The sequence below is a fragment of the Bos taurus genome, chromosome 24 (assembly GCF_002263795.3).
Source record: "Bos taurus isolate L1 Dominette 01449 registration number 42190680 breed Hereford chromosome 24, ARS-UCD2.0, whole genome shotgun sequence".
Taxonomy (NCBI): domain Eukaryota; kingdom Metazoa; phylum Chordata; class Mammalia; order Artiodactyla; family Bovidae; genus Bos; species Bos taurus.
In genome coordinates, this window is record NC_037351.1 from 40,705,830 (window position 1) to 40,721,014 (window position 15,185).

Sequence of the window (15,185 nt, forward strand, 5' to 3'; positions counted from 1 at the left end):
ATGGCAACCCACTCAAGTGTTCTTGTCTGGAGAATCCCATGGACGGAGAAGCCTGGTAGGCTGCAGTCCATGGGGTCGCACAGAGTCAGACACGACTGAACCAACTTAGCAGCAGCAGCAGCAGCAAACCCATAAAAGTAAACTTCTTAGAAAGATGCAAGGTATATCATAGGGCTCAGTATATGTTTTATAATTAGTATTATTGTATTTTCATCCTCATTTCCATAAATAAGTTTAGGCTTTCTCATAAATAACAAAGTACTACTGTATAGCACAGGGTACTGTATTCAATATCCTGTGAGAAACCATAATGGAAGAGAATATAAAAATAGAATATATTTGTATAACTAAATCACTTTTCTATATGGCAGAAATTACCACAACATTGTAAATCAACTGTACTTCATTAAAAAATAAATATGCATGAAAAAGCTTTCTCTGTATATATTCTTTCTCTTAAGCCAATCAGAATGCTCATACTGCAAATCATTTAGATTTCTAAGTTCCAAACTCTGTCCCTGGAGCTTGGGCTGAGGAACAACACTGAGACCTGATCAGGGGTAGGAAAGAATTACTTCAGTAGTGACTGTGTGGAATTCTCTGTAAATCAAAATCTGAAAAGGCTAGAGTTCTGCTCAGAAGTTTATACTCTTTAATCATTGTATTTCATGCTGAATTTGGAAGCTTTTACTTTTATGTTTTCTAATTCCATAATTATGAATTAATTTAAAAAGATAAAAAGTATATGCATCAGTTAGCATGAAGATTAGTTTTGTGTATCAGAACCCCAGAGGAAAGAGCCTTAAATAAAAGCATTGTATTTCCCTCTAATGAAAATTTTGGGAGTAGACCATTCAGGGCTCATATGGTAACCCCGTGATTACCAGGAACCCCACTTCTTTGTTGTCATTGCTTTGAATTCTTCATGTTTAAGTGCAAAATGGTCATGCAAGCTGTCCTAAGTCAAGCTAACAGGACAGAAGGAGGAACAAAGATGGGGAACCCCTTCCTCTCAAGGAGACCCCCCCAGAAACCATTCCTGACATCTTACCTTGTATGCCATCCACCAAAACTTGGGTTCAAGGATCAGACTTCACTGCTTAAGAGGATGGAAACTGTAGTCTTTATTCTGGGTGGCATTATGCCCAGCTAAGTTGTAGAGAGTTTATTCATATGGAAGAAGAGAAAACAAGATATTGGAGACCAATATAATTATCTGTGGCACCTAGGCTTCACCAGAACTTTTATTATCCTTTTCTCTTATGTTTTCTTTTTTCTTCTTTTCCTCCTTAGATCCCATGCGTGGCCCAAGGAAGCTGGAAGTCGTGGAAGTCAAATCTCGACAGATCACCATCCGCTGGGAGCCCTTTGGGTATAACGTGACCCGTTGCCATAGCTACAACCTCACGGTCCATTACTGTTACAAAGTTGGAGGGCAGGAACAGGTGCGAGAGGAAGTGAGCTGGGACACAGAAAACTCACACCCCCAACACACCATCACCAACCTCTCGCCCTATACCAACGTCAGCGTGAAGCTCATCCTCATGAATCCGGAGGGGCGGAAGGAGAGCCAGGAGCTCGTAGTACAGACGGATGAAGATCGTGAGTACTTTGAAGTGATGTGTTTATGTGAAACATGCAGTCTTTCAAAAATGCAGCTTATGTTTCTAACTGAGATCTTTACAATGAAAATGGAAGAAAATTGCTTACCATGTTGAATAACATGTGTCTGTGCTGCATCTGCTGAAACACTGATTAAAAAAGGTGAAGACAATAAAGATACAGAGGCTTGTTTTAATTTTTATGTCACATAGTTAGTTTTCTACATACGATAATCCTACATGGCTCCGAATAGTTCTTCGTTCAAATTTTGTCATCATGTTGGGACTGAGGTGTTGTTTGGGTATTAGATTATCTATAGGAAGGACTTATACATATGGCATTCTGAAACATTTTTCATAATTCAGATTAAAATTCAGCCCCAGATAGAGGCTGCCTTTGCTCTTCAGCACAGTGCTAAGAAATTACCACATGAGGTCGGTGGTCAAGTAATAGTCATTCTTTTCCATAGGAACAATGTAATTGAATATTACCTCAATAACCAAGACTTCAATAAATAGACATCTATTAATATGTGTCAGAGTACTTCTGGAGTACTTAGTAGTAGATCATTAGTATTCTAGAAGCCTTATTAATATGAACAGTGATATTACTGTCTATTTTATCTTTCTGCCTTGAGGGTTTTTTCAAACTATATTTTAAATTGAAGTCTAGTTAATTTGCAATGCTAGCTTCAGGTGTACTGCAGAGTTATATATATATATAGAGAGAGAGAGAGAGAGAGAGATACATAGAAATAAATATATATGTTTATATATATATCATATATATTATATATATATATAACTCTGCAGTACACTGGAGGCTAATAATACGTATGTATATATAAGTATATATACAACTGAATATATATAAATATAGGTGTACATTCTTGTTAAGATTCTTTCCCATCATAGGTTATTGCAAGATATTAGGTACAGTTCCCTGTTGTACAATTCCCTAGGTACAGCAGGTCCCTGTTGTTTATCTATTTTATATACAGTAGTGTGTGTGTGTTCATCTCTACTTCCTACTTTATCTCTTCCCACTCCCTCCTTCCCCTTTGGTAACATAAGTTTGGTTTCTGTCTGTGAGTCTACTTCTGTTTTGTCCGTAAGTTCATGTGTATCGTTTTTTTAATTCCACATGTAAATGACATCATGTGATGTTTGTCTTTGTCTGACTTACTTCACTTAATATGCTGATAGGTTGTTCTTTTCTCTCAACTTCCACTGCCTACATCCAGCTCTCATTATTTTATTCTGAAACTTCTGTAGTAGTTTTTGACCTTTCTTTGTAGTCCCAGCTTCTCCCGTTCCAGGGCCCCCTCCCCACTCGCTAAGCTTACATGTAAAATACCTTTTTATCACCTCCCTGTCTGCACAAGAGCCGTCAGTGGCTCTCCCTGCCCACATCTGCATTGTCAAGGCCCTTGGTGTTCCTGGTGCAGACTCTAGACCTGGGAGCCTCTCCTCCCACATGGCATCCTGCAGAGCAGTCCTCTGGGCACGGGTCCCAGTGCACACCCCTCGCATCGGAGCGCCCCACAGTCTGTCCTCTGCACATCCCTCCCACCCGCCCGCCTCCATTCCACCTCCTCCACTACCCTCCAGAGTGCTCCTCAGTTTCAGGTCCTTCATGAAGCTGTCTCCAGCTCTTCCCACCCTTATTCTCCACATCCTCTGACCTTATTGCACTTGACAAGATCTTTAAATATCTGAGCCTTAATTTCCTTGTCTGAGGAGCAAGAATCATACAGTTCTCCAGCATTTTAGGGTTAGAAGGCATTTTCATCCAGGGCTGTTTGTGGTTAAGAGAAGAGTCTTTAGTAGGTGAGTGTTATTATTGTTGTTGTAACAGATCAAATCAACTTCTCTTGACTCTTACTTATTCTCTCATTATATTACACGTGATTTTTCCCTCTTAACTGTAAATTACTTGAGAGAAGAAGCCATCTATTTTTTTTCTATAGCAATATGGATGATATTGAGTAGGCAATAAGCACTCAAAATACTTTGTTAGTCATTAAATAGAAGAGTAAAGTTTGCTAATAATCTTTTAATTCAGGCTTAAATCAGCAGTAGTTTTCCATCATATGAGTGGGATGTCAAATTCAGTCTTTCGTAGAGATAAGAGATGTTATGCTGAGGCGTGAACCCACCAAAACTTTGAGGTTTCAAATTGACATGAACGGAGAATTCTGTTAAGTACTGTTGAAACATGAGGTTAGAGTAAGTTACTTATCCATCAGTGTGTTTAAAGTAGCTTGCTAGTCCCCAGAGTTGGGCATGCATGACTTCCAAGCAAAAACCTATTGTTTTCATAGCATACCAGCATCTAGTTAATTAGAAAAACTTTGATTTCAAATTATATTTCTTAACAAGAACAAACGAAAAAAGACTTCAAAAAAGGCAGAAAAGGACAGAAAGAGAAAAATGGATAATACTGAGCTCTAAGAAAAAAAATTGAAGTGTCACTATCTGCCACTAATAAAGGCTACAGTTCATTGTACATTGTGAGTTTTATTATAGTATAATAATTTTGTTGAAATATCATTTATTTTATGAGAAAATATGTGGGAAAGATGTATTTTTTATTGGTGTTATGAGTGTCACTAGACAGGGCTCAATTCCACAAACTTAGATATATTATGGTTCAGTACTCCAAATCATGAATTTCTACAACTTCTAAAAACCAGTGTCAGACCTAAGTTCCCATGAAGTGCTATCTTCCTAATTTAACTAACCTTTCTGCTATTTTATTTTAATCACTTGATCTGTTCTTGACCTAAAAGCAATTATATGAATCCCATTTAGGTTTTCCTGTTGTTAACATTTTCACGGTTAAGGCCTCCAGTACATTTTATTAAGTTTATCCTTTTAAGATACCCTCTGTGCAACATCATTTTGACAATCTATTTTTAAAATTTTACTCCCATTTATACTAATTGAATTAAGTCAAAGATTTGTTTTTTCTAAGTTTTTGCCCTCCTTGCACCTGTACATAGATTAATGAAAGTCAAAGTGTTAGTTGCTCAGTTGTGTCTGACTCTTTGTGACCCCATGGACTATAGCCAGCCAGGCTCCTCTGTCTGTGGGATTCTCCAGGTAAGACTGGAGTGTGTAACTATTCCGTTCTCCAGGGGAACTTCCCAACCCAGGCATCGAACCCGGGTCTGCTGCATTGCAGGTGGATTCTTTACTGTCTGAGCCACCAGGGAAGCCCTGCATAAATTTATACACATTTTGAAGTCAGAAGATTATCATAAAGCAGTAAAACCACACACATCATAATCATCTTGATACTTTTAGGAACCTGATGACGTCAAAATAAACACTGTCAAGGTCAAGGAGAAGAGAATGAGTCGAGCTTTCTCTGGTTTGGCCCATCATAGTCCGACTTCTGACTGTGTGGAACATTTTAGTCTCAGAGCCCAGAATCCAAATTTTCTTGGAATTCACCAGTATCATCACTCCTTAAATATCTTGTTTCTTTGCTTCACTATAGTTTCTCATCAATTCCTTCAATCTGGAACAACTGTAACTATTTTCATATATATATATATATATATATATATATATATATATATACACGTATTTAGAGTTTTGGAATTAGGGATCAACTTATTCCAACTTCCTCATTTTAGAAATGAGACATCTGAGAACTAAGAAGGGTCAGTGCATTGCCCAGATTTCACTGTTTAATCCCTGGAAAGTCTTAAATCAGAGCCCAGGCCTCCCCTCTGAATCAGTGATATTTTTTCTGCTATGCCCCACTTAGTTCTATTTAGAGTAGCTGTCAATATCCTCCCTCTATAGGTAGCCCATCAACTAAACAAATATGTACAACCTTTGTGTCCTCTTGAGATGCTGGTCAGTCTTTCCAGTTGGCACAATCTCAGCAACTCTTAAGGGCTCCTCATACCCTCCATCAGCTAACAAAACATTTCTCTAGTGTTTATCAAATCATGAGCTGACTTGGGTTGTTTCTCCTCTTTGGTTATTATGAATAGTGCTTCTCTTAATATTTGCGTACAAGCCTTCGCGTGACCAGTCTTTTCAGTTCCCTTGGGTATATACCTAGGAGTAAAGTTGCTGAGTCATATGGTGGTTTATCTATGTTTAACCATCTTCCAAAGTGGCTGCACCAGTTTACATTCCCATGAGTTAATGTGTAGGAATTCCCATCATTCCACATCCTTCTTTATTTCTGAACAATAAAAAAAAGTTTATTTACAAAATTAAAAAAAAGTTTATTTACAAAAATAAAAAAAGTTTATTTACAAGACTTGAATTGTCTGATTCAAACATTTTAGAGAAAAAAATGGGATGAAATTCTTTTCTTTATAAAGACAGTATAGCCAAAATGGTTTTAAATTCCAGGTTTTTGCCAGAAAGTGGAATATATCTATTAATATAATCTTTTGACTCAATAGAGAGTTAAAAACCTATCAAGTCTAGAAAAACTTTTCTTTTTTTCTTTCTCTCTCTTTTTTTTTTTTTTTTTTTTACTGAAATACGTATCGATTTCCCCCACTTCTAGTTCCAGGCGCTGTTCTTACTGAATCCATCCAAGGAAGTACCTTTGAAGAGAAGATATTCCTTCAATGGCGAGAACCAATTGAAACCTATGGTGTCATCACTCTCTATGAGGTAAGATACACCTTGTTAGTAATGTACTTTTTTACTATAACTTGTCTGATTGCTCACCTATCTAGTATTTAAAAATACATAGCGGCATCATGCCTTTTAAGAAGTGGAATGCTTTCACTAGTTATAATGGTTACTGAATAGAAGCAGAAATAATTAAAGATGGGTTTTCAAATTATGAATAATTTCAGGATGTATACTCACAGTGATTTAGATGTGTCCAGATTACCTGTTATTGTATGAAAAGCCACAACATGACATAGTTTAAAAATGACTTTTTTTTTTTTTGCTTTTTTTGCCACTTTATTTTTTTAATCGAAGGATAATTGCTTTACAGAATTCTGTGGTTTTCTGTCAGACATCAATAGGTATATACATAATGTATAATCATCCATAGGTACACCCATGTCTACTCCTCCCAAACCTCCCCCCTACCCCAGCCTTCTAGACTGTCACAGGGTCCCTGTTTGAGTTCCCTGAGTCATACAGCAAATTCCCATTGGGAGACCCTGATGCTGGGAAAGATTGAGGGCAGGAGGAGAAGGGGATGACAGAGGATGAGATGGTTGGATGGAATCACTGACACAATGGACGTGGGTTTGGGTGGACTCTGGGAGTTGGTGATGAACAGGCGTGCTGCGGTTCATGGGGTCACAAAGAGTCGGACACAACTGAGCGACTGAACTGAACTGATCCATTTTACATGTGGTAATGTAAGTTTCCATGTTACTCTCTCCATATATCTCACCCTCTTCCTCCTCCCCTCCCTAAAATCACCTTTATTAAAAACAATGTGTTCTGTAGTACATATTAGTTTGGGCTTCCCAGATGACGCTAGTTGTAAAGAACTGCCTGCCAATACAGGAGATGAAAGAGACACGGGTTTGATCACTGGGTCAGGAAGATTCCCCTGAAGGAGGAAATGGCAGCCCACTCCAATATTCTTGCCTGGAGAAATCTCATGGACAGAGGAGCCTGGCGGGCTACAGTCAATAGGGTTGCAAAAAGTAGGACACGACTGAAGCAACTTAGCAGGCATTCGCGGTATATACATTATTTAGGAGGCAACCATGGCCTCCTGTCCTTGCCAGCTCTAAACTCCTCTGAAAGTGAAAGTGAAATCGCTCAGTTGTGTCCAGCTCTTTGCGGCCCCCTGGACTGTAGCCCACCAGGCTCCTCCTTCCATGGAATTTTCTAGGCAAGAGTACTGGAGTGGGTTGCCATTTCCTTCTCCAAGAGATCTTCCCCATCCAGGGATCGAACCCAGGTCTCCTGCTTTGTGGGCAGATGCTTTACCATCTGAGCCACCAGGGAATCCTTAAACTCCTTTACTCCTGAATTATAGAACCCTGATGATCCAATTAGCAGAGTCACTAGACATTGTCTTGGGTTAGCAACAGAATAATTTCTCTTGGTTTCTTATAGACTATAGACTTCTGTGACATAGTTTTGCCTGTTGATAGCAGAGCAGAACCTGATGACTTGTTCAGGGGGAAAAAATGACAGCCCTAGTGGGGTGGCAGTCATCATCACCTCTGTATGAGCATGATTTCACTCTGCCTATTGTCATAGAAACAAGCAGGTGCATTTTTTTCAAGCTAGCACTTATATGAATGCAAATTCAACAAAATTATATGTTGTTAGGTTTCTGAAATTTGCAGCCTTTCTTCCCATGGGACCTTTACCTGAATACCTTTCAAAGCTACTGACAAAGCTGGGAAAGATTTGCTGTCAGACAGTCATCACTGGTGACCCGTCTCCCTGACCCAACTAGCCTCACAGTTATGCTTCCTTGTACCTTTGGAAAATTGGTATTGAAATGCAAAAAAAAAAAAAAAATGTTGTTCATTGAAAGCTAAACAAAGTAAGAGGAAAGGAAAAAAGTTGATTTTCGTGTGGAATGATTGACACTTTCCTAGGCTGCTTCATGGTAAAAGAATAGAGTGTTATGAAAATTCATGCCTCTGCTTTTGTAGAGTTGTTTTTTACAATCAAGTCAAACAGGTTCTTTTTTAACTCTGTGATCAGAATCTTTTAGTTAATACTTTTGGCCCCATGACCACTTTTTAGTTCTGCCTTCTAGATTCTTATCTTAGGATAACAGAATATTTTACTAAAAAATATACAATCTTTGAAATCAATGTTAAGTTCCAAGAAATTGGTCCACTTTCCTGAAAGCCACATGTTGATATCTAAGCAGACAGAAAATAAAGACAAGATTCTATTTTTCTGATCCCATGGAGCATAATCTTTGTATAAGAAGTAGCTTTTATTTTTTTATTTTTTTAAGAAGTAGCTTTTATATAAAAACAATAGGAATCATAATTCAGAAACAGAACCCATTAATCTCTCTGATTCAACAGCAAAGATGTCCCAGTTGACACTGATCTAAACGCTACTACAAAAGGGCTGTGTGAATGTGTCATAAAGTGAAGTGAAAGTTTCTCAATCATGTCCAACTCTTTGCAACCCCATGGACTATACAATCCATGGTATTCTCTAGGCCAGAATACTGGAGTGGGTAGCCTTTCCCTTCTACAGGGGATCTTCCCAACCCAGGGATTGAACCCAGGTCTCCTGCATTGCAGGTGGATTCTTTACCAGCTGAGCCACAAGGGAAACCCACTGTGTCATAAACCAGGTCTTAAAACTCAAATATAGGTAAGAAGAGGGCTTCCCAGGTGGCGCAGTTGGTAAAGAATCCGCTTGCAATTCAGAAGACGCAAGAGATGCAGGTTGATCCCTGGGTCGGGAAGATCCCTTGGAGGAGGGCATGGCTATCCACTCCAGTATTATTACCTGGGAAATTCCATAGACAGAGGAGCCTGATGGGCTCTAGGCCATAGGGTCACAAAGAGTTGGACATGACTGAGCAACCAAGCATAGTACAGTATCAAAATGCAACACCACATATCGAGCCTGGTTAAGGAAGTTTATCAGTTATTACTAGCTTCCCTCATAGCTCAGTTGACAAAGAATCCGCCTGCAATGCGGGAGACCCCGGGGTTCGATTCCTGGGTTGGGAAGATCCCGGGAGAAGGGACAGGCTACCCACCCCAGTATTCTTGGGCTTCCCTTGTGGCTCAGCTGGTAAAGAATCTGCCTGCAATGCAGGAGACGTGGGTTCAATCCCTGGGTTGGGAAGATCCCCTGGAGAAAGGAAAGGCAACCCACTCCAGTATTCTGGCCTGGAGAATTCCATGGACTATACAGTCCATGGGGTTGCAAAGAGTCAGACATGACTGAGCAACTTTCACTTTTCCCCAGTGCACAGGAATACATGTCTCAGTATTTTCATTGTCCCCACTAACTGTATATGGCCTCCAGGCTGTTAGTCATGAGAGTAACACATCAACAAGCGTTAAAAAAAAAAGAAACCACTTAGTATGTATAAGATGCTGGAAGAGGACAAACTATATAAGATCCCTCCCTCCTCTTTTAGAAGTAAGCAGTCCCGTCAGCAACTAAGTATGGAAAAGAATGAAATGAGAACCACGTGTTGCTTCTATGCAGCAGTGCGTGCAAGATTGTCAGGCACATAGTAAAGAACAGTCTGGAGTCGTCAGCTGATTGGGGATGTAGACAGTCGGAGCATTGAAAATCCCTCAAAACGCCCAGCCTGGAGAGCTGGGCTCAGTGAGCCAGGGTCCCCTCAAAGGAAGAAAGTCAAAGTGTTAGTTGCTCAGTCACGTCCGACTCTGGGACCACGTGGACTGTAGCCTATGTCCCTGGGATTCTCCAGGCAAGAATACTGGAGCGGGTTGCCATTTCCTTCTCCACGGGGTCTTCCCAACCCACGGATTGAACTCAGGACTCCCGAAATGCAGGCAGATTCTTTACTGTCCGAACCACCAGGGAAGCCCAATGAGACAGATCAAAGGGTGGAGAGAAGGAAAATTGAGGGGCCTGTTTGACATCAGTGTTCCAGGCCTCCTGTGGTACCATGCCAGTTGATATTCATTACTGCTTCTGCCATGATTTTCAACTGGAATGGAAGGAGCTGTGTGTATGGAATTTTCTTTACCCTGTGAACCTTCTGATCCATCACACCTGCTTCTGCTGATACTTTCTTTCCTCCTAACACCTTCCCCTCATTCTCCTTCTAAGGCACTTCTGCTGATCTTTCCTACATTTCAGTCAAATTTTGAACTTTTCCCTGAAGTATCCTAGGTTCTTGTGTCCCCTGGAATCAGATTGTTGCTTCCTCTGATTGCTTGTGCATGCATTGAAGGACCTAGTTAAGGCTGGCTGGCATTGCAGCCATGGTCGGAGATGGGGTGTTATCCCATTTTCGTTCTCTAGGATTTGAAACTTAGTCATGAGAGGGGAAGATGATGCTGGAGTGCCACAGGCCCCAACCTGCCAATCAGAAATCACCCAGTGTGTGCTCCTTCCATCTCACCTAACTGATCCCATGTGTGGTCTGCCTGTCGGTTTGTTTTCAGCATGGGCTTTGTATCAAGTCCCTGGGTTCACCCTGGAACATCAGGGTTCTTTCTTAATAGAGGTGTTGTTAGAATCGACTTGGCCCTCAGCCAGAGAAATGGCCAAGTGTGAGCTGAGCCCTGGACGTCCCTCCTGGGAGTCCCTGCTGGTCATCCACAGCCTGGTACTTGCTAGGCACTTCCCAGACATGCCAAATGAGCAAATGAAAAAGTAAATACTGAAAAGGCACATTACACTTGGGTGCGAGCGTGGAGCTGGGTGCCCTTCGGACGTACCACTCAGGAGGAGAGGCACTTACTGACCATTATCAGCTCCTTGCAGGCCGTGGAGTTCAGAGCCAAGTTCACTCTATTTCCAAGGAACCTTTTTATCCCTGGAATTCAGACTCCCAGGGCTGTGGATGAGTTTTAGGATGGAGGAGCCTGGTAGGCTGCAGTCCATGGGGTCGTGAAGAGTTGGACACGACTGAGCGACTTCACTTTCACTTTTCACTTTTATGCATTGGAGAAGGAAATGGCAACCCACTCCAGTGTTCTTGCCTGGAGAATCCCAGGGACGGGGGAGCCTGGTGGGCTGCCGTCTATGGGGTCGCACAGAGTCAGACACGACTGAAGCGACTTAGCAGCAGCAGCAGCATGCACTTTCCAACATTTTGTGTCCACATGGACACAACAGAGTTGCTCTTCAGGGATTTCTTAGATGAGGGAAAGGGTTCGCTATTTTTTTATTTTAAGAGGAGTTTATACAGGCATTGTAGTGGCTCACTGGTAGAGGATCCACCTGCCAGTGTGGGAAATACAGGTTGATCCCTGGGTCAGGAAGATTTGTCCCCTGGAGGAGAGCATGGCAACCCACTCCAGTATTCTTGACTAGGAAATCCCATGGACAGAGGAGCCTGGCCGGTTACAGTCCATGGGGTCACAAAGAGTTGGACATGACTTAGCAACTAGACAACAACAAAATGTGCATTGTTATGGGTCAGGAAGAGAGAATTTGTGCTTTTAAATAAATTATTGACGGGTGTTACCAAAAGAGAGTTAAGAAACCCAGTCTAGCTGATCCTGCAAGGTCATGGCTAGAGGTGAGCCCAAACCCCTCAGCCCTGGTAAAACAGCAAGTTCTCTGATGAAGCCTTTGCTGTTTGCTTTGCCGTTGGCAGCAGCAGAGCGGACATCCTCCTCGCTGCACTGTGAGCGTGTCTGTGAGTGCTCACCTGCTCTCCCTGGGAGTTCTCAGGAGAACATACACTGAGGGCCAAATATTTACCTATCACACTGGGATCAAAAAGAATAAGGTATCACTCTTCAGGAAAAAAAAAAAGAGACAGTTATATGGAAAGTTTGAATTCCTTTGTCATGTTTAATCACGATTTTAGACCACAAAGAGTTCTTAGCGCACTCCATGAGTTACTGCCAGATGGATGGTGGGGACACCGTCACAACTCCAGGGTTTAGCAGATCCAGAGATCCTCAGAGTGGGATTGGGAAGGATTTATGAATACGCGGAATGTGAGCTCCAGCTCGAGACAGGGTAGACAGGTCTTTGGTTTCAGTCTTGAACTCCTAGCAGTCTCTCTGAAATCATTCCCTTCTTGTTGTGTTCAGTCGTTAAGTCATGTCAGGCTCTTTGTGACCCCCACAAACTGTAGCCCCCAGATTCCTGTGTCCATGGGATTCTCCAGGCAACAATACTGGAGTGGTAGTCATTTCCTACTCCAGGGGATCTTCCCAACCCAGGGATCAAACCCACATCTCTTGCATTACAGGTGAATTCTTTACCACTGAGCCACCAGGGAGGCTAGCATGTTCCAATTAGGCTGTGTCATAACTTCTAGGTTGCATCTCTCTTTAATCCACCAGATTGCTCCCCCCGCTGCCAGTCAGTCATCACATTGAGTCACCATGTGAGACCCCAGCCCAGAGCACTGTGCTTGGCACCCAAGAGACATGCAGTAGAGATGTTGTGAATGAGTGAAGTAATGGACTTGGGGGGAGTGGTTATGTTGTCACAGCTTAGATCTGCTTTCTCTGGGGCTCTCAGGGTGGGAGTCAATGTAAGCAGCTAGGTACACAGAGGTGGCATTGAAGTCACTGGACAGGAGCGCGAGTGGACTCAGTCTTACTCTTGACTCTGAGGAACCTTGAGAAGGAAACCAGCGAGAGGGTTAACAGCAGATCTGCTGTCAGACTCTGACGGTGTTGTGCATGGCGGTGATTAATACATACAGCAAACATTTTCTTGCCATTGCTTAGTTGATTCAATCTAAATATTCTCTCAGAGAGGTCTCCTTAATTATAATGACATGGTGTAAATATAAGAAGAAAGAATGTCAGTTATCACTTGGTATAATAACAGTGTTAGTGTTCATGCACATAAATTATAAGTAACTTTAACCTATTCGAAAGCAAGAAAAGTGCTCAGTTTTGCAATTTAAAACTTTTGAATATGCTGCATTTAAAAATTATATCATTACAACCAGGAGAAGTTAGTAATCACCCCTAAAATGCACGTTCTTGAGAAGTTGATGAACTACTTAGAGTGAAATTCTTTCAAGCATCATTTGAAAGGGCAGAATTTAAAAACACCTATGTTATATTTATTTTCACACAATCCAGACTCATCCAGGGTGCTTTGAACACTGTTATGTGATAAACATCATGAAAACTTCCAGAAATGCACTGAGTCCAAAATGGCAGCTCCTAGTTATTTGGGCATTTTAAGTTTTAGTTAATTCAAATAAAATGACTCATAGCCATAGAAGATGAACTTATGATTACCCAAGGGGGAAAGGGAAGAAGGGATAAATTAGGAGTTTGGGATTAACAGACTGTAGGCTCCCCGGATGGTTCAGTGGTAAAGGGCGGATTCATGTTGATATATGGCAAAACCAATACGATATTGTAAAGTTAAAAAATAAAATTAAATTAAAAAAAAAAGAATCCACCTGCCAATGCAGGAGACGTGGGTTCAATCCTTGAGTCAGGAAGATCCCCTGGAGAAGGAAATAGCAACCCACTCCAGTATTCTTTCCTAGGAAATCCCATGGACAGAGGAGCCTGGTGGGCTGCAGTCCATGGCCTCACAGAGTCAGACACGACTGAGCACATATCCACCTTGTTGTTTAGTTGCTAAGTTGTCTACATCAACTATACTTCATTTTTTAAAGGATTTTTTCAAATAGTAATAAAGTGAAATAAAATGTTCAGCTTCTCAGTCTCACCAGCCATGTTCCCTGTGCTCCATGGCCACTTGTGATTAGGGGCCACCACGCTGAATAGTGCAGAATAGAACCTTCCCGTCCTGACTGTCCTACTGGACAGCTTTGCTCTGAAGAACAAAAGTGAATAGGACACTATCACAAACACCACAGTCATCCATCAAGAGCTGCTGACGAGCGTCTAGGATTTATTTTTGGAGCAGATAACTTTGCCCACATGGAGTAGAATGCTTAAAAGTACTCTTGTTCCCAGTAGACAGTAATCCTCTTCAGTATAAAACCAGACTCTGGCCCCTGGGTGAGAGATGAGGCCCTCTCCTTGTCGGGTCTTATCTGTTTGAGTTGGTTGTCTATTTTGTTATTTTGTTTTAAGCCATCTGTAATGTAGTTTTCCAACATGACATTTTGAAAGCAAACAACTTCAAGATATTAGCTTAAACATGAGCTCATTCTTTATGTTCTAATCTACTGGCTTTCAGTTCCTCTGTCTATAAAAGTAATAACTCGTAACAGTTTTGGCTGAGTTCCTGTGCCCGTTCACTGGGTCCAGGATTCGAAGAGTCCAAGGGAACAGGAGAGCTTATCATCAAGCATCTGACAGTGCATGCATCATGAGGGTTTATTGGATAAAGATGCCATCTTGGTCCATCTGCCCAGACACTTCATCACATTCTTATTCTCTTACAGATCACCTACAAAGCAGTCAGTTCCTTTGACCCAGAAATAGATCTATCCAATCAAAGTGGAAGAGTTTCAAAACTGGGAAATGAAACCCACTTCCTGTTTTTCGGACTGTATCCAGGAACCACGTACTCCTTCACCATCCGAGCCAGCACAGCTAAGGGCTTTGGACCCCCGGCAACAAATCAGTTCACCACCAAAATATCAGGTATCATACATTCATGAGCTTTGTCTTTTATCAGAAGTAGCCTTCGAGTACTTTCTCATTCCCGTTGTCAAGTGTGCAAAGCTCACCCAAACGTACACATAAATTTGTATTTGGGAATGTATGAAAATCAGACTCATGAAATTTGGTAAAATGCTACAAATATTTACCAGCCAGGAGCTTCAGATCGTCATCCTGGTCGGGAAGTAGGCACTGATTCAAGAGTGTATATTGAAGAACTTTAATGTGAACAGAAGATCCTGTTCTGAGGACCCTCTGCCCTCCTCCATCCCAAGTTCCCAGAGCAGCCGGGTTGGGAAAATGTCTGTAAGGAGATCTCTCATGATGAAATGCTCAGCAGAAAGGCAGCTTTACGTGGAGTCCCTTC

General features: G+C 41.4%; 1 protein-coding gene across 6 annotated transcripts in view; it reads left to right on the plus strand.

The window, feature by feature from the left end:
* The window catches only part of PTPRM (protein tyrosine phosphatase receptor type M), a 665,201-nt gene that overhangs the window by 375,809 nt on the left and 274,207 nt on the right, over positions 1–15,185 (plus strand). For all 6 annotated transcript variants that reach the window (XM_059881042.1, XM_024984488.2, XM_024984489.2 and 3 more), the window contains 3 exons: positions 1,294–1,602; positions 6,142–6,251; positions 14,599–14,800. In XM_059881042.1, the coding sequence (XP_059737025.1) occupies positions 1,294–1,602; positions 6,142–6,251; positions 14,599–14,800 (621 nt within the window). The remainder of the gene's footprint in view (positions 1–1,293; positions 1,603–6,141; positions 6,252–14,598; positions 14,801–15,185) is intronic.